The sequence below is a fragment of the Pichia kudriavzevii genome, chromosome 4 (assembly GCF_003054445.1).
Source record: "Pichia kudriavzevii chromosome 4, complete sequence".
NCBI classification, from domain to species: domain Eukaryota; kingdom Fungi; phylum Ascomycota; class Pichiomycetes; order Pichiales; family Pichiaceae; genus Pichia; species Pichia kudriavzevii.
In genome coordinates this window covers 357,372-377,239 of record NC_042509.1, presented here as the reverse complement: position 1 = coordinate 377,239, position 19,868 = coordinate 357,372, and the positions used below count along the sequence as shown (strand labels likewise).

At 35.8% G+C, this 19,868-nt stretch overlaps 1 protein-coding gene and 1 non-coding gene across 2 annotated transcripts, besides 1 other annotated feature; both read left to right on the top strand.

The window, feature by feature from the left end:
- Window positions 1-463: 463 nt before the first annotated feature.
- Window positions 464-8,400: an inverted repeat (IRL4).
- A 4,520-nt stretch (window positions 8,401-12,920) lies between these two features.
- Window positions 12,921-12,994, top strand: C5L36_0Dtrna8V. The gene has a single exon. It is a non-coding gene; the product is annotated as a tRNA-Val (tRNA).
- A 3,769-nt stretch (window positions 12,995-16,763) lies between these two features.
- On the top strand, window positions 16,764-18,413 carry C5L36_0D01870 (uncharacterized protein; the record flags this gene model as incomplete). Its single annotated transcript, XM_029467066.1, has 1 exon — window positions 16,764-18,413. One exon carries the CDS (start codon window positions 16,764-16,766, stop codon window positions 18,411-18,413), a length of 1,650 nt encoding a protein of 549 aa, XP_029322926.1.
- Window positions 18,414-19,868: the final 1,455 nt, after the last annotated feature.

Sequence of the window (19,868 nt, the reverse complement as noted above, 5' to 3'; positions counted from 1 at the left end):
AGAACATGCTTTAATAATACCTGCTTTTAGATAATGCAAGTAGTCCTGTACACTTCATATAAAACTAGTAATGTAAAAAAAGTAATATAATGAGAAAAGTGCATGTAGCACAGTGGCAAATACTATGCGAATGTTACTTTTTTATAGCAATTCACCCTCTGGGAGTATTATCGGGGAAATGGAAAACTAAGCTGTGAGTCATAAATAATCCACGAGCAAGTAAAAAATTTTTCCTGATACATTTTTAATGTTACGTCCATTCTTTCCTATATATTTCCTAACTGGTTTTATGCCAAAAGTACCAGACTTCTAACACTTCTAAACGAATAATAAAGAAACAGCTTTGGAGATGGTTCACCCAATTTATGTTTTATATTTCCAAAGCTTTTCACGGTGGACTTTTCTTTTCGTAGATGTCAAAAGGCGCATATCTAGTTTTCCCTTTTTTGTTCCACACACAATAGATACTGTCAAATATATTCCGATCATTGACAAGTAAAACATTATCAAATATGGGGTGTATGATGGAGAGACAAAACTGTTTGCTGCGGTTTACACTTCATAATATTTCTTTCTCACCTAAACCTTGTCAATGTGTCAACACCAACACAATCGAGATTTTTTTCAAGGTTGATAGTTTTGTGCCGTAGAAACTTTACAGCAGCAACTCTATTAGGTCAAAATTGTCTTGCAAGACTTTTGTGTGAAGTTTCAAAACCATCTAAAAAATGTAACGCTATTGTGGCAAAAGCTCATCTTAGAAAGATTTCTTGAGCAGTTCACTTAATTTCGTAATACAAATACCATAATTACCTGCTGATTTATTTTGCAGAAATAACCATACTCAACAATGGATTTTTTCGTTTATGTCATTCATATATACATCTGTCATAGATTTGAAATATTGGCATGTTGTCACATTGAATACAGCATCAATTCCAGAAACATACTGACTGGATAAGCTCTACAATTAAACCATGAATTTGGGCGGACTGTGTGACTTTGTTCACAATATCCGGATATAACACAATCTCAATATCTTCTTCCCTTCTTTTTTTACTACAAACACTACCTTTACTTTCCAAAAGGTTAAGCGAAGGTGCCACATCGTGTTCTTAAGAGGAGTGCTGTTGTTTTGCCATTGTCTTTGTAAACACTCAAATGGTTGATTTGATCTCTTCCGTTCGAGTTAACAATATATGCATAATGGGATATCCTTTTATCTTTCTAGTATAATATGTCTTAATAACTACGGCCGTAAACGATTCGGGCCTAATAATCACATTGATGAAGAAATCAAAAACAATGCTAGATTTTTCCAAACAGCTTGTTCGTTGACTTCCGAGCTAGAACATGGCTGATACAAACCAAAACTATAGGTTACTTTCCCTTTAACCTTTCCATCATAACGGAGCACGGAACTGCGTTAATCCTTAAAAACACATTAATGTTTTTAAGGTTGGCGACATCGAGCAAAACTGAGCAAATTTGTAGCACAAGCCCACTACCAATCCTATTAGCTCACAGTGGATCCTTGAAATCCTAAAATCTATAGAATAATATACGTGAGTAACTCCCCCAAAGATGTTCTGTCACTCTGAAAGATGCACCATGTCTATAAACTGAATATTTAAAAGATGCTCTTAGTCTGGTAAAAGGCCCATATGGTTTCTTGTGTTTCCACCGATATGTTACAGGTGCATCATTCCATCCACGTCAAAACCTTTCCTTAACGAACACTCCTGTATATTGTAACAAAAGGGAATTTCCGTGCTTGCTAAAAATGTATTGTAATCCGAAACAATACATTTACAGAAGAGCTTTGTAAAACCTATATTTTCACCTTTTTAATCAATTGGGGCCTGTAAATAGATTTTAGTAGACTTTATCTTTTTGTCAAACCTGGATGTCTCAAGAACTTTTCCGTAGAGCCGTTCCCACAAAAGCTACCATGAAAGGCCTTTAATTTATCAGCAAAATTGTAAAATCGCAAGAAGTCATTATCCTTTCTCCGTCCAAGTGGTGGGCGTTCGAAATAAGTATCCACAAGGTTTTCAAGATACTTCCAAAAAGACGGTCTGAATTCTCCTTATCAGGGAAAAATACCTCTCCAATTTTAGCAACAAAAGCTTTACAACAAACCTTCAAGTGCCAGATTTGTTGCTGTGTCTGTGGTTTATCAGATGACACATGTTGGTGGTGGTAAACATTTTATATCCCAATTAATGGCAGTATAACATCAAAACTATACAGTGCAACCCCACATCAAGTTACACTTTTTATCACAACAAACCTGCAACGTTGGTTGTGTATTTGAAAGTTGTAATTTTCAGCCACAGTAGTTAATTTATACACTAATATATAACTCTTGGAGAGCAATATGGATGACTAGGTCCGATCAATCAGCTATTGATGGTACGATATCCATATTTAGTTCGACACTTGATTACTAAGGGATTTCTAAATAATATGCGTATTAAAAGCTACAGTAAGAGCGGAGTTACCTCTCTTATCAATTGTCGGTTTGGCGCCACAATAAATAATGATATCATCTCTAACTAAACACAAAACATATTACTAGTTGTCATTAGCTAGTTGCCATCAGTGCATAATGTGTGTCGACATACCTGCTGTATCACATGATATCAATAAAGGTTGTAGATTATTTTCTTTTCCTTGGGTTCTTTTTATGTGGTATTTTGAAGTAACTCTTTTAAACGTTCAATCTATAACGTGTAACATGGTTATCTGAAGTAGAATTAGGGCACATCAAGGCAGTATTGTATTTGCTTGACATGTATTTATTGGCTGCTTTTAGAAACTAAACTATATTGAATATTTGCATTTTGGACAATGGTAAAACAGTTTATCTTATTGCCTTATATGATTGCAATGGGATAAGAACAACTAGCTGATTTATCAAAGCTAAATCGATAAAACGAGAACAAAACTCAACTATGTTCAATGCAGAATAAAATTATACAAAACCACCCAACTTCTCTGATTAATTCCAGACTAGAAAGGCCCCGGATTTCCATTACTGGATATAAGGGCTAGAGGCATAGAATGGTCAGCAGACATTGGAAGAGAATTTGCTACATATGGGCTACCAGATGTCAGAAAAGTTATAAGGGCTGTTGCAGGTTTGAAAAATAACGAACGTAAATTACACACTTCTCAAATGCATATGAACTAGCAAATACTGGATTTTAGTTGGTCTAAATTTGAAGATAGATTCTGAAACGCTTTGTTCCTGTCGACAAAGACAGAGACTCTGTGGTGAATATTGTCAAGTAATTGTGTCGATTGAAACCAGGTCAATCGATGAGAGGCTATAAAGAAAACTTTAAAGTGTCTATATACGTCGCTATTTCTGACATTAAGAGTTGACCACTATTCCTTGATGGCCTTACCGATATTGAGCAGTTAATGGGGGTGAGATTGTTGCAGTCTAACATAAAAGCTTGATGTGTGTTTTAACCATGTTGGGGCGAGTCTATTGGAGATATAGACATGCAAGAAGCTACATGGGCACTTATACAATGATTTAAATGGTTTCCCTTATAGAACAAAGTCCGCCAAAGAACTCAATTTATTTCATGCCTTTTCAGCCATCGGCAACCTAATGTATCATGGATAATTTCATGTTCCTTTATTCAAATAGTATTTATAAGAGGATGTTAAAGGGCATGATAATGATGCGAAATACGAAAAGGAACTTTCATAGTAAGTATAAATGTCCGAAAAATGAGTGGATGCCATCCCACACTCACATTATGACCATCCCAAAAAAGAAAAACCAAAATTAATTTGTGGTGTCGTTTATATCAAATATGCAGATGACATTTTGGTTGCTCCAGAACCACTTTTACAGTTATTAATAAAACTGTTGAGGAAGTTCATGTGTTTAGCAAAAGGCCAAGCTCGATGGATCAATAACAGTAAAGATTATCGGAAACTCTGGTGTTGCTATCGCAGACGTAATTGTCCCTTTTGAGGTAGTCAAAGAAACTATCAGTATAAGTGAGGTTAGGTCATTTTAAATGTTTGATACTGAGCATGCGCTATTCATGTTGGGAAACCCATTTATCAAGAGGCAATTTAGTGATCTAACTTTAGGGTATTTAGTAAGTCCTGATATCGATAAAGCCAAAGCTGATTTAAATATCGACCCCTAGACGCAAATCATGCAAGAGGATTGAAAAAGGAAACACTTGAAAAGTTTACTTGAGATCCATCAACTGAACTACCGCCAAAGAAAAGATGCGGGCATATGTTGCCTTGTATTACCCTAATGAGTTCTCTTTGAAAAAAACAATACCAATTAAGCTTCTCTGAGAAACTGGAACTAACAAAACAAGTTGAAGTTTTAATCAAACAAGGTTTCATCAAAACTAGTTCCAAACCTTTTAACAGTCCAGTGCTATTTGTTAAGAAGAAAGATGGTACTATGCGTATGTGTGTTGATTATAGGATTCTAAACAATAATACTGCTAGGAACAAGTTTCCACTTCCAGATATTGATCAATTGATTTCAAGATTTGGTAAGGCAAAAGTCTATTCTAAGTTAGAGTTGACGCCTGGTTACTACCAAGTGAGAATTGCTGATGAAGACGTGGAGAAAACGGCATTTTCTACTGATTTTGGCCATTATGAATGGATGGTAATGCCGGCTGGACTAACAAGCGCACCTGCGACTTTTCAACAGATGATGGATACTGTCTTGCCTGAAAGAATAGATCGATTTGTCCAAGTCTATTTAGACGACATTTTTATATACTCCGAAGATGTTGAAACTCACGGTAAGCACGTGAAAGAAGTTTTGTTGACACTAAGAAAACATAAACTAATTACGAAGAAGTCGAAATGCAGATTTTTTTATCAAGAATTTAAGTTTTTAGGACAAGTTGTTACACCAATTTGTATTCAAACCGCTCTAGAGAAAATAAAAAAGGTAAAGAGTTGGCCAACGCCAAACACGATCAAAGAAGCACAAAGTTTTATTGGTTTAACTTCGTACTATAGAAGGTTTATTAAAGGGCATTCCAAAATTGCCAATCCAATTCATAAGTTCATGACAAAACAAATTAAATGGACAAGTGAACAAGACGAAGCCTTCAACCAACTAAAGAACGCTTTGATATCAAGTCCCACCTTGGTGCACCCAAGTTGGTCAGGCAATTGTAAATTTGTTCTACATACCGATGCGTGTGGAGTATCGTTAGGTTATACTCTAGAACAGTTGGACGAAACAGGTAAATGACGAGGTGTGATTGCTTACGGTTCAAAGAAGCTAGTTGGAAGTCAACTGAATCATGGAATATATGATCGTGAATTTTTGGCTGTTGTTGAAGCATTAAGAACATGAAGATATTATCTCATGGGAAGACATGTCATTGTTATGACGGATCACAAGAGTTTAATTTACTTAAAAAACCAAAATCTCATAGACTCCACTAGAGTGGCTAGATGGATGGACTTTTTACCACAGTTTGATTTTGATATTCGTTACTTACAGGGAAAAAACAATTCCGCTGCTGATGCATTATCTAGATACCCATACAACCACGAAAACAACTTAACGCTAGCCAAAATCGAACTGGCGTTGCTAGAATTGACTCAAGAAGAGGAGAATAAAACACAGAAACATTCGTTGACACTAGGTACTATCGAAGCTAATCAAAAATCAAAAAGGGAAATTATTACGGGTTATAAAAAAGATAATAATTATGCCTTGATATTTAGAACTGTGAGAGATAAAACAAAAGTTCCAGTTGAAATTAAAAATCATATCAAACATTCCTGTTATCAAGATGAGGTACTTTATTATAAGACATTAGAGTCTCAAGATTTCTTTAGAGTAGTTATTCCAAACTACAAGAAACTACCGTATAGAATATTCAAAAATGCACACGATGCCAAAGATGCTGGTCACTTTGGTGCATGGAAAACTTATTTGAATCTTAAAGATAGTTTTTATTGGCCATCTATGTTGGCACAAATTAGAAAATGGGTAGAAACCTGTCGTATCTGTCAACAGCACAACACCAACACTAGAGGAAGACAAGGGTTGTTTTCCCCTTTACCAATCCCAACAGGTCGCTGGACCGACATTACGATGGATTTCATTACAGGTTTACCTAGATCGAGAACAGGCTACACTATCATTATGGTTGTTGTCGATCGCTTTTCAAAAATGGCACATTTTATACCAGCGCACAAAAGACTTAATGCTGCTGCATGTGCTCGTTTGTTTAGTGACAAAGATATTCGGTTTATGAATAAGTTTTGGCAGACATTACATTATCTCAATGGTAGTTCTCTATTATTTTCAACTACTAATCATCCAGAAACTGATGGTCAAACTGAAAGATTCAACAAGATTGTTAATCAGTTACTTCGGAAATATTCTGCAAACGTTCAATTATCCTGGAATGAGCATCTGTCTATGTGTGAACTTAGTTACAATTCAACGTACCAAGATTCCATTAAAGCAAGTCCTTTTGAAATCGCCTACGAGTATGAACCGAGCATGATTAGAAAAGTAAATAGCTGGGATTTGGAGGATAACAAATATTCACCTAACGCAGAAGAATTTGTGAGACGTGTGAAATTGATTTTACAGCACACTGGATAATATTGTAAAGCATAAGGGCGACAAGGAAAACACCATAATAGAAAAAGAAGATACTTTGAATATAAAGTTGGTGACTTAGTGTTAGTGCATCAAGATGCCTTTGGTGTGAATATAAGGTACACAAAAATTCAACCAGTATGATATGGGCCATACAGACTAGTCGAGAAAATAAACGGCAATGCTTATAAAGTCGATTTACCAGTTATTAATTTGAAGGATCGTGAATCAAATGTACAGTGGATTAAATACTATAAAGAAAACCCCAATATTTACCAGGAACCGCCTAGAACAGAGCGTGAGATGTTGGCAAGAATTAACGAACTGAGTGGTATCGGTGGATGATCAGAAGAACCAGGCAAAGAAAAGACTTATGATGTCTTCTGGAAAGACTGTGATCAAACTCTAGCAAGAAAGGTGCCTGAAAGAATATTCAACCAAGCAGCTTTGTCACTACGTCAAAGTCCAATGTACAAAGCCGAATTAATTCAAGAACACGAACAAGTTTGATATCAACAAAGTAATCATAATTATAATACATAGAACGTTCCTATTTGTCCCTCAGCTGAAGAAAAAAAATACAGATATTGCTCCTACCAAAACATAGAACATATTGTTTTTTGATTGAAATAAGTTAGCCACTCTCGATTTAAAGAAATACAAATTGAACTCATAAAAAAATTATTGTTACTGCCAGGATCCACCTACATTTATTATTCTAATCTGGTTTAATGTTTTGCAGCTTCATTGGTTCAGTGCCCCCATCCGGGATTATCCAGTTATTTTGTTGCACCGTTTTGAGGAACATCGGGGCGATGTTTCCCAAGAGCCGGGGTAGTGAAAGGGATTTTTCAGGATGTGTTCCAAAAAAGGAAGTGCCAGTAGGTAGACGATAACATACTGATGTTAAGGTTTCGATTTTAGAATAAGGGAAGTTAACAAGGGTCAAGTATCCGGAGTAGGAAGCAAAGAGAGTTAGTCCCGTTGATCATGTAGGGCATAGGCATGGAGAAGCCGTCGGAGACACTGTCATTGGCATAAATTAATTATCATTCATCAACGGGTTATGACAGAACTGGCATAGTAAAACAAAATAGACCTAAAACGTAATAAGCTCGTACAGGAGTCTGCTATACGAAAAAGAGTAGCAACCGAGGGTGATTCCAGGTTGCGGGCGTGAAGTACAAAAGACAGACGATATTCCGTTATATAGAATTGATATAGCTGATATAGGTCCTAATCGGGAGTGGAAGCGGCAGAAGAAAAAAGAGAGAAATAGATTACTACTTCTACTACGACTAACTTCCACCACGCTTATTGTCTACTCGTGCGGTTATACACCTATTGCGTACTTACTAACACGTGTATCACAATTATCATTGTTATAAACAATACTGTAACTATGGATAAGGCTATGATTACTTTTTTGATAAAAGATTTAACCGTAGAAACATCCAGAACTAGGAAATGATTTTGACACCTTATTCCAAGTCCTATTAAAAACTGTAAGAGATCAGACAAAGGACTACCTCTCTATTTCCTAATTGGGTAATCATATAGAAGGTTGAAGAAGATTGTAGAAGGTTAAACAGAAGTTCTAGAAGATAATTATATCCCTCAAAATGCTATTTTTAAATTAAAGATTTACTATTTAAACAGAGGATATTCCATATATGTTCTCAGAGAATTAACGTATAAAAATATATAAGATATAAATAAGCAAGAATCAGATTCTAGAGTACGCACCACTAGCAAAACTTTCAAAAATGTAAGAGATCAGACAAAGGACTATCTCTCTATTTCCTCATCGGGTAATCATATAGAAGGTTGAAGAAGATTGTAGAAGGTTAAACAGAAGTTCTAGAAGATAATTATATCCCTCAAAATGCTATTTTTAAATTAAAGATTTACTATTTAAACAGAGGATATTCCATATATGTTCTCAGAGAATTAACGTATAAAAATATATAAGATATAAATAAGCAAGAATCAGATTCTAGAGTACGCAACACCAGCAACACTTTCAATTGGTAGCACCGGCTAGTTAGAAAAGTTCAACAAAGAAATTAAACAACATGAATTCAGAAGTTAACGCGATGCATGCAGGTTCTAACCCGTCGCAAGTTAACTTAAACATGGTATTCAAGGGTAACGAAAAGAACTCTGTTCGTTTAGCCCAACAATTTCTGTTCAAACTTGACATGGCCTTTAAACTACAAGAAAGTATGGGAAAGGATGTCACAGAATTATTTAAGGTAGCAACCGCAATGCTCAACCTCGATGGATCCGCTCTCGCCTGGTTCACTAACAGGTATGGAAACTCCGAATTACCTTTATGGCATCAATTTGTCGAAGAGTTTACACTCGAATTCTGTCCAACAGACGAATTTGAGTTGAGACAAGTGGCAGCAAAATACAATGGCTGTCACCAAGGTAAAAATTCCGTGGAACAATTTATCCAGGAATTTGAAGGGTACCGGACCTTACTCCCAGGTGAGTATGAAAACGAATGGGCCACCAGAGATAGGTTTGTGCAAGGATTACGTGCAGAAATTAGAGGACGCGTATTCCAACATAGACCAAACTCGCTTGCTGAAGCCAAATTTTTAGCAAGAGACTTTGAGAAGGACTCAGCACCCAGAGCTAGAGACTTTAGATTCTCGCATCAAGATAGATGGAGAGGTGAACCAATGGAAATAGACTCCATTAAAAATAAAAATTATCGTGGTCGGAATTTTGACAGTTATAAAAGAAACAAGAATTACAACAGAAACTATAATGGTGGTTACACTGGTAGAAAACAAGACAGAGAAAATTTAAATTAGTTAGGAACCAAAAGGTGGTTGGTTCCCATATTGCTATAAACACACCTACAATAGAAAATGCAAATCTGCAATTAAAGAACGAGATTCAACACTCTACTAAGTTTGACAAGTATATACTAAATAACAAGGATATAGAAAATTTAAGTGTTTTGAACGTTTACATGGATAGGAAAGAACTTCCGCTTTTGAAAGTTAAAAACGAATTATTTAAGGAATGTGTTGCTTTAGTTGACAGCGGTGCGTCAAGAAACTTTTTGGATTACGAATTTGTTAAATCACATCAATTAGAAAATTATTTAGAGCCTACCGAATTTGAAGATGTTGTCGCCGCTAATAAGAAAACGATCAGCGTTAAAGGAGAATTAACCTTAGAATTACAATTTAAGCTAAGAGACGAATGGCAAAATGAGAATATTAGATTCTTAGTCTTAGAGAATATCAACCATAAAATGATATTAGGTTTCCCATTTGTTAAAGATCATGGAAACAAAGTTGACTGGGAAAATATCGAAAAGGAAACGGAAACTCCTGAAATCCTAGATATCGAAGAACAAATAGAGTCAAGCGACGAAAACGGCTCAAAAGAAACAAAAGAAAATGAACTTATAGGTATCAACTCCATGCGTGCAGTTAGAAGAAATTTAAAGAATGTTGATAATTATCCATTATTACTGTTTGTGCAGTCAGTTGAAGTAAAAGAAAATAATAATGTTTTAGAAGAACCTTACAATGGTGTTGATGGAATTAGAAATAAAATTCATGAAGAATTTAGAGATGTGGTGACCAATGACCAACCTACCGATTTACCTCCTCAAAGGGATTTGACTCACAGACTTATATGCATTGAACCTAGCAAGAGTACTTACAGACGCCAGTACAAATCAAGCTATTCAGAGAAACAAGAACTGAATAAACAGGTTGATGAACTGTTGAAACTAGCCTTTATCAAGTCTGCCCCTAGTTCTTTCAATAGTCCTTTGTTACTTGTCAAGAAGAAAGATGGTAGTATGAGAATGTGTGTTGATTATAGGTTATTAAATAACAATACGGTAAAAGACAAGTTCCCAATACCACGAATCGACGAATTAATCACATGTTTTGGAGGAGCTTCAGTATTTTCCAAGTTGGATTTGATGTCAGGGTACTTTCAGGTCAGCATCGCAGAAAATGATATGGAAAAAACAGCCTTTTCCACAGATTACGGTCACTACGAGTGGGTTGTGATGCCTTTCGGTTTAACCAACGCCCCTAGTACTTTCCAAAGAATGATGAATAGGATTCTAGCACCTTATTTGAACCAATTTGTTCAGGTGTACCTGGATGATATTATAATTTACTCCAAGACTATTGAAGAACACTACAATCACATTAGAAAAATACTGGAATTGCTCAGGAGAAATAAGCTGATTACTAAGAAAAAGAAATGCTCATTTTACTTCAAAACCTTAGGTTTCTTAGGACATCTCATTTCAAGCAGAGGTATCCAGACTGACCCTGCTAAGATAGACAAAATCCAGAGTTGGCCAATTCCGAAAAACGCCAAATGTGCTCAATCATTCCTAGGATTAGCTGATTACGAATTCACAATTCAATACTTGAGGTCCTACTAATTCAGTAGCAGACGCTTTGTCTAGGTACCCAGACGAGGAAAATGAAGTTAGTATCAACACAATAGAATAGGTGTTAACACCAAATCAGGAACTCCTAGAACAGATTATCCAGTCGTACGATGAAGACAACGAAATTAAGGAGATATACGAGATTTTAAAAGAAAATATGCCGATCCCGAAGTCAATCCATAACCACGTCAAACATTATTCAATTGATGATAATTTATTATATTTCTTGGTGGTTAAAGGAGGAAATTATCGAAGAATAGTAGTGTCCCCTAAGTCTAAGTTGGTTCAGGAAATCATTGGTAACGCACATGGTGGTAACTCCGCTAGTCATTTCGGGTATTTCAAAACATACGTGAGACTTCACCCTATGTTTTACTGGCCAAATATGCTAAAAAGCGTGAAGAGATATTGTCAAAGATGTACTGTTTGCCAGAAAACCAAACCCGAGACAACTGGTCAAAGAGGATTATTTTCCCCTCTTCCGATTCCTGAAGGAAGATGGACAGACATAGTTTGGATTTCATCACAGGTGTCCCCAGATGCAAAAATGGACACGATATGATTTTGGGAGTGGTGGATAGATTCACGAAGATGGCACATTTCATCCCCACTAGGAAAACTGCAACCGCAGAGCAATGTGCGAAATTGATGGTAGAAAATTGTTTTAAATTACATGGGATTCCAAAAAGAATGGTTTCAGATAATGACATAGAATTCTTGGTACATCATCACTCTTCTCAACCACTAATCACCCTCAAACAGATGGTCAAACAGAAAGAACGAACAGAATCTTAAACCAATTACTAAGGAATTATGCGAGTAACGATCTCTACAGTTGAGACAAATGGTTGTCAATGGCCGAATTTGCCTACAACAGTTCCCATCAAGTCTCGATAAGTTCATCACCATTTGAAGTTTGCTATGGTTACTTACCAGACTCGCCAATGTTTATTTCTAGCAGTCGTGTTTCAAGTAGAAGGTCAGCAACAAAGCTGAAGAATTCGCATTAAAAATGAAAGTCATCATGGAAAATGTGAAAGAAAACATGATTGAAGCGCAAAGAAGTCAGGAAACACAGCATAATAAGTCGAGAGTGTACGAAACATTTGAAGTTGGAGATTGGATACTATTACACAAAGATGCATATGGTAGTGATAGATTGTATTACAAAATACAACCGGTATACTACGGACCCTACAAGGTTGTCAAGAAGATATCAGACAACGCCTACGAAGTTGATTTACCGAAAACGAATAAAAAGGATAGAGTAATCAATGTCAGATGGCTTAGAAGATCCTTACAAGCGGATAAACAGTTTTCCAAGGTACCCCCAAGAATGATAGCTGAAGCAAGAAGTAGACTGACCGAGATTATCGGTATAGCTAGTATCGACGAAACAAACGATACATTGGATGTCTACTGGAAAGATTGTGACCCTTGTCATAGTTCAAGCATCCCATATTCATTATTTTTAGAGATCCTAGAAGATTTACAGAAAACTTTATGGGATAATGCAAAAGCAATTGATAATGATAATAAACTCCGGGACGAAGTTTCTAAAGCGGCGGGGTAATGTAAGAGATCAGACAAAGGACTACCTCTCTATTTCCTAATCGGGTAATAATATAGAAGGTTGAAGAAGATTATAGAAGGTTAAACAGAAGTTCTAGAAGATAATTAAATTCTTCAAAATGCTATTTGTAAATTAAAGAATTGCTATCTAAACAGAGGACATTCCATTTATGTTCTCAGAGAATTAACGTATAAAAATATATAAGATATAAATAAGCAATAATCAGATTCTAAAGTAGGTCCCACCAGCAACATTTCTAGCTCATAAGTGGTCGGATGGTCTAGTTGGTTATGGCATATGCTTAACACGCATAACGTCCCCAGTTCGATCCTGGGTTCGATCATTTTAATTTTTTTTTGAAATTGCAGAATTTACATATATATACTCTTGGTTTTCATAGTATTGAGATTTATCTGGTGCTTATTGAAAAGGGAATTTATTTTTATGTAGTTGGCCGAGATCGAAACTTATTTTCCATGGTTCATTTGGACCCTTCAGGCAATAATTTTCTAAGTGGCACTTTTGAGATTGGGAATCATTTTAATAAAACCTAGTACAAGTTAGTTATATATTTCCATTTGGTTTTGATTTGGGAGTTGGTGTTTCACCGCGATATTGTTTTTGCTACTGTTTCAATGGCCACAGGTATGAAAATATCCCATAATAAATAAATAACCTGACAAGTCGAAGGCTAAATGAATATGTATGGTAACTTCTTCCAACCATTGAGATTGTTGAGCCTATTCGAATTTTTAGGTGTCGATGTTATTTGAATATGCATAAGCTGATATATTTTCTTATTCAAATACAAGCTGGCCGGTTTCTTAATCTTTCGAGCGTGAGGCGGCATTAGTAGGACTAACCATCTAAAATATTTTCCACTTACTATTACTATAAGTTAGTTGATTTTGTTGTGGGGGTTACCACAGTAATATTGATTTTCTAAAATTCTCAATGCCTGCCTTTTTGTTAACTGCTTGATAAAATATATGGATTTAGTTCAAAAAATGCTATTTAGTGAATAGGCGACAAAAAAACTACTCTTATTGTTTGTTAGGATGAAAATTAGTAATTACAGCATCCAACAAAGAACTACGATTAGCCACTATTGTGATACTCACAAAATTGGTGCTTCAAATTTGTCTCGAAATTTACGTGGTTCTCATACTGGTAAGGAACTAGCAGGTTACTAACTTGTGATACTAAAAGGAAATAAATTTAGCCGAATGCGTACATGCTGGTATTCCTATGAGTTGTTGTTCAAATGTCATCTTGCGTAGTTTGGTCTAAGGTTCGTTTATTGATGCTACAGGTTTTGTTTTCTTGTCATCAGCACATCTGAAAGCAAAGAAAAAGATCAAGCTATGCATATAACGAGAACAAGAGTAGAGTTGAAAAAAGAAAAGTTCAGGTATTTTTTTCTTACATGTTTTTTACGTTCAGTGGATGCAAAAGAAGATCATTGCACGTTTATATCAGATAGTAAGGATCACAAATGTCATACACCCAATAGAAGCGACAAAGCTGATGTGTTTTTTTTAAGGACATTATTATATCACTTGAATCAAGCACCTTCGTCTGTCTATCTGATCTAACCGCAGTTTTGTTGCTGTTGAACTTTGAATAAGCTGTTTAATTTGGCCATAATTGGTAACAAGCAACACTGTTCCTTAGCAATTATCAATTTCTAAAGAACATTGAATATTTCAGCATTAATTGATCTCTTCATTACCGACGGATGATTGTGATTCGAAGATATCATATATTATTATTTTAGCAAAGTTTCATTCGTGTTTTTTTAGGACAATTTATTAAAGAATGTCTGGTTTAACTTTGTTAGTTGAACTTCAACTAAAGGGACTGAAAAAAAGGACGATTCAAGGACTTCCGATAAAGGTGTTTCAAGGTGGTCTGAGATCTACTGTCGTAGAGATGGTAAAATGATACCTTGCTGCTAATCATTAGTTTCCACTGCTTGAGTTAACCTTCCAACATGTCTCCTTACCCAGCTAAATATTTACGGGTTTGTCTAACTGTCAGCAAAACTAGCTAGACGACTATGTCAGCCCTGGAAATTTGTTTCGGAATAAGTTCAAACAGCCTTGGTCACGCTGTTTAGGCGGTAATATGCCAATCTTTTGTAGAATATCCGATCTCGGCGATTGCTGAGGTATTATAGCTTGTATTTTTCCTTTATCTTGAATTAATCCATGATGGAAGGATATAATTTTGTCCATACAGTAGCATATAATTTTTCCGTAACGCAAAAACATGTATACCGAGTTAGCAATAGTACTAGCAGCTGGGGATTTTAGGGGTTTAAAATTCGAACCCATCTGACAACAAGGTTCATACTTTTGATTTTAGTATATTCTACTGCATCAAAAAGATAAGTAGACCAAATTATGTTTAGGGGTATGAACAAAAAAGCAGAGATTGATATTATACACTGGGTTTTCCTAATAAAAGATATACTGTGATATACCCAAAGTGGGGATAGATTTCTGTGGAAGATGAAAAAAAGAGGTACACAGCAGAACGGGAAAAAGCGGGGCCAACCAAGGCTATCAATGTGGGGATAGCATCAATAATCGTAGAATGTTGTACATTACTAAGCCTGCATGTAAATAAACAAATTGACAGGAAACAAAAAATACAAAAATAAGGTCATATCTGGAAATGAAGGGACCGTTCCTCAAATAAAATTCTCTCTATGCCTCTCAAAGATTAAACATGTTATATGTTTTGTAAAGGACGGTACAGCCCGATCCCCACCTGTTAACCAAACCGGACAATTAAATTGAACATGTACATTGCCCATTCATTTCTCTGTTTTTTGTGCCTCATTCAAGAGTGGCATTTCACCCAATTGCAGAGTGAGCCTGGCGGCACGCATTTCGCACACAGGCGCGGCAATTTTAATTTTTCATGCTATTTTTTCCTTCATCTGCTCTTTGTGAAGATTATCGGGGAAATCCCATCTGTCAATTATCCGGGGTAGAATGGAGAAACAGTAGAAATAACTGGTGTATGTTTGTCCTTGTCAACTCTGAGAGCGTCGGGGGTTGATATAATCCGCCCATGTTGTTCAAACTAAAAAATTTTCCTTTTATTTTTAGAGGAGTGAGGTGCATTAAACATCCCACAAGAGACGGAAAAAACCATAAGAGCAAAACACACAGAAAGTGTAGAAATTCTCCACTTGATAATAACCCGGGCTGAGTGGAAATGGCTTGGGGGGCGGCGCGCTGGGAAAAGGGAAAAGGGAAAAGGGAAAAAACGAAACACAGCGGAAAAATATGGGGAAATATCCGTATTTCCATGTAGGTCTCACCTATCATAATGGCAAGAGCTGCCGCCGGAAACAGTTTTTTCCATATTCGGAGCGGAAACCCCGTTTTCTAAAATGCCGTGTTTCCCTCTCTCCACATTTGTATGGTACATAGTGGGGAGAAAAAAAGTGAAGCCACTCTCTCTACTGACGGCTCTAGTCGACTTGGGTTTACCTGACCCAACGTGATAGTCGGGACCTCGTGGACGGCTTGTCCAGTTGTATGGACGATCTCCTCATTCATACACCGATGTCGGGCATTTAGGCACACAGTCATCCACCTCGCCGAATGCTCAGACGGGAGAACTTGATGACAAAGTAAATACTCCTCTTAACGTGTGGTAAACACAAACAGGTAAACCCAAGATACTTGATAAAATATTGCCGTTGTAGATGAAAAAAAAAAAAATAATAAAAACAAAGTGTCCCTTTCCGCTCCCCACCCCCCGTCCCCATTACTTTTTCGTAACAATTTTGAAAATGGCTTCCGTTTTTTTTTCGGAAAAAATATGGGGAACCTGGCTATTTCGGCCTTTCCAACATTGGGTGATTTTCAGTAAAACGGAAACCATTTCCAGAGGCGGATTTTCCCCATTTACGGAGAAACTAAATTGTATTTAAATTCCGTGCTCCCCCCTCCTAATATCACTTTTCTCCGTATTGTTGGTATGCTAATTTTCCTTTTTTTTAGCTTTTGTTTTATTCTTTTATCACACACATTCACACATTCTCAAATCACCCTAATTTAACTTAATTTTATCAAAAAAAAATTATTCAAAAGATGTCCTCCATTTCATCTGCTGAAAAAATCAACGCATCACATGATGATGTAAATGCGCCTGTTGGCAGTGGTGACGGATTATTAGAAGAAGAAAACACTGCTAATATTGTTCCGACTGCTCCAAAAACCACATACCTATTTGCTGCCTTTACCTGTATTTTGATTGCCTTTGGTGGTTTTGTCTTTGGTTGGGATACTGGTACTATTTCTGGTTTTGTCAACATGCCGGATTTCGTTAATAGGTATGGTCAAATCAGTTCTGAAGGTCAAAAATATCTATCCAAAACAAGAACTGGTTTAATGCTTTCTATTTTCAACATTGGTTGTGCTATTGGTGGTGTTACCCTAGGTAAAACCGGTGACATGTATGGTAGAAAGAAAGGTTTAATGATGACCATGGTTGTCTATATTGTTGGTATTATTATTCAGATTGCAGCTGTTAAATCTTGGGTCCAATACTTTATTGGTAGAATCATTGCTGGTATTGCTGTTGGTTCTATTGCTGTCCTTGCTCCAATGTTTATTTCTGAAACTTCTCCAAAGGCTATTAGAGGTACCTTAGTTTCTTGTTATCAATTGATGATTACCGGTGGTATCTTTTTAGGTTACTGTACTACCTATGGTACCTACCATCATTATGGTGACTCAAGACAATGGAGAATTCCATTAGGTCTGTCTTTTGCTTGGGCATTATTCATGATTCTTGGTATGACCTTTACACCAGAATCTCCAAGATTTTTAGTCGAAAATGATAGAATTGAAGAAGCTAAACAATCTATTGCTAAGAGTAATAAACAAGATGTTAACTCTGAATTCGTTATCAATGAAGTTAATGTGATTGCAGAAGCTATTGAATTTGAAAAATCCGTAGGTAATGCATCCTGGGGTGAATTGTTCACAGGTAAGCCAAAGATTTTCTACAGATTGATGGTTGGTGTTATTCTACAATCTTTGCAACAATTAACCGGTGACAATTATTTCTTCTATTATGGTACTACTATTTTCAAGGCGATTGGTTTGGATGACTCTTTTGAAACCTCCATTATTTTTGGTGTTATTAATTTTGCTTCTACTTTCCTTGCATTATGGGTTGTTGATAGATTTGGTAGAAGAATGACATTGATGGCTGGTTCTTTCGGTATGCTTGTTACCTTGGTTATTTTTGCATCTATTGGTGTTAAAGATTTATATTTGGACGGTTACGGTTCTGAAGCAAGAAAACCAGTTGGTAATGCCATGATTTTCTTGGTTTGTTTGTTCATCTTCTTCTTTGCACAGACATGGGGTCCTTGTGTCTTCGTTGTTGTTTCAGAAACTTATCCATTGAGAATCAGAGCTAAGGGTATGGCCATTGCAACTGGTGCTAACTGGATCTGGGGTTTCTTAATTGGTTTCTTCACTCCGTTTATTACAGGTGCAATCCATTTCGCTTACGGTTATGTTTTCTTTGGTTGTGTTGTATTCTCCTTGGTCTTTGTCTTTGCGTTTGTTCCTGAAACAAAGGGTCTTTCACTAGAAGATGTTGATGAACTATATAGAAACTACACTCCAGGTTTAGCATTTATGAAGAAATTCTCCAATGCTGCAGCAGAAAAGGCTGCGCTTGAACAAGAAGCTGAAGCCGAATTAGCAATGTCAAAGAACGCTTAATTTATTTTTAATTCTTTGAATTCAACGATCAATTTAATAGTCTATTTTCCATGGGAGTGAAACTCCCTTTTATCTTTTTAATTTGTTAATGAAACTTATTTCTTTATTATGTCTAGATTTATACTTTTATGTGTTTACTAACTAGAGTGATCTGAATATGCTTGTAATTTTCTTCTGTACCATTAGCTATCAAGACGTTTTGATTTGGTGTTTTTTTAATAAGATTATATATATATATATATATATATATTGATATGGTCACAGGGTGTGAATTGAATTTTTGCAGTTCCACTTAAAATAATATATAAGATAGATGATATGACTTCTAATTTAGTAAACTTAAGGCTAATAGAGTACGGTTTTATTTTTTTTTTCTCAGGCAGAGTTGAGAAGAATGTTTAGAAAGAAACTCCCGTTTACGAAAGTAACATTTTTATGTAATCCATTGACAAGAAATATTTTTTGACGAGCAATGTGTAAAGCTTAAAGTATGAGCAATCAAGAGACCTGTGCTAAAGGGGAACAGTTTGGCCTGGTTTGATAAAAAAGACTGATTCTCGAGACGAGTTTTAGCACTGTGGACGTTGGATTATACTGTTATTAAGCCTCACCAGAGTGATCAGAAAAAAAGGAAATGTGATAGATGGAAAAACTAGAAAAAAACAGCAAATTCTTTGGGGTAATTTTTACATCATTTATTGTTGGACTAAAGAAAGGAATATGTCATTACTTATTTTAAAATAAAAACCCGTGTCAATTTGTAAATACTTTCTCAGTAAAACTTTAAGTCTCCAGACTAAAAAACAACATGCTTGGATGCAAATTCGTTGAAGTGTTATTAAAAAGCACAGCCCATAATATATAATTCCAGACCAGAAAGCACCTACAGAATATATACCTCCTTTTTCCTTAATATAAATCATAGCCGTCGATTCATAACAAAATGGAACACTTTGTAATTACTGCCTAAAGCCAGAAAAATAAAAACAAGAATCTCACAACCACATACTAGTATTGTATAATTTCAAGGCAAACATAAAAGTCAAAACACAAATCCCAAATACCAACTTAATATAATAATTTTTTTAAAGTATCTGAGACGAAAGGAAAATTCTTCATTTAGAAAACCAAGGTTCATACTCATCAGAAGTAGGAACATGTTCACTAATACAGATGTGATTTCATAAAAGTGATGTTATGAAAAAAACAATGAAAAAATAAACCGTATACTCAACTTGAACTTGCCAGTAACTTGGTAGTTTTAGGTCCATGTAGGTGCAAAAAAAAGTACTAACAAAACTAAGCCGATTTTCAAAGTGAAACTTGATGACAACTGACATCTCGGCTGTATGGATTTTCGGTAATTTGGTGACGAAGTGATTAATTGGGTATTTAACCAGCTGAACCAACCGAAATGTCTATCCGTACCAACAAGACTTACTGTGTATCTTAGGA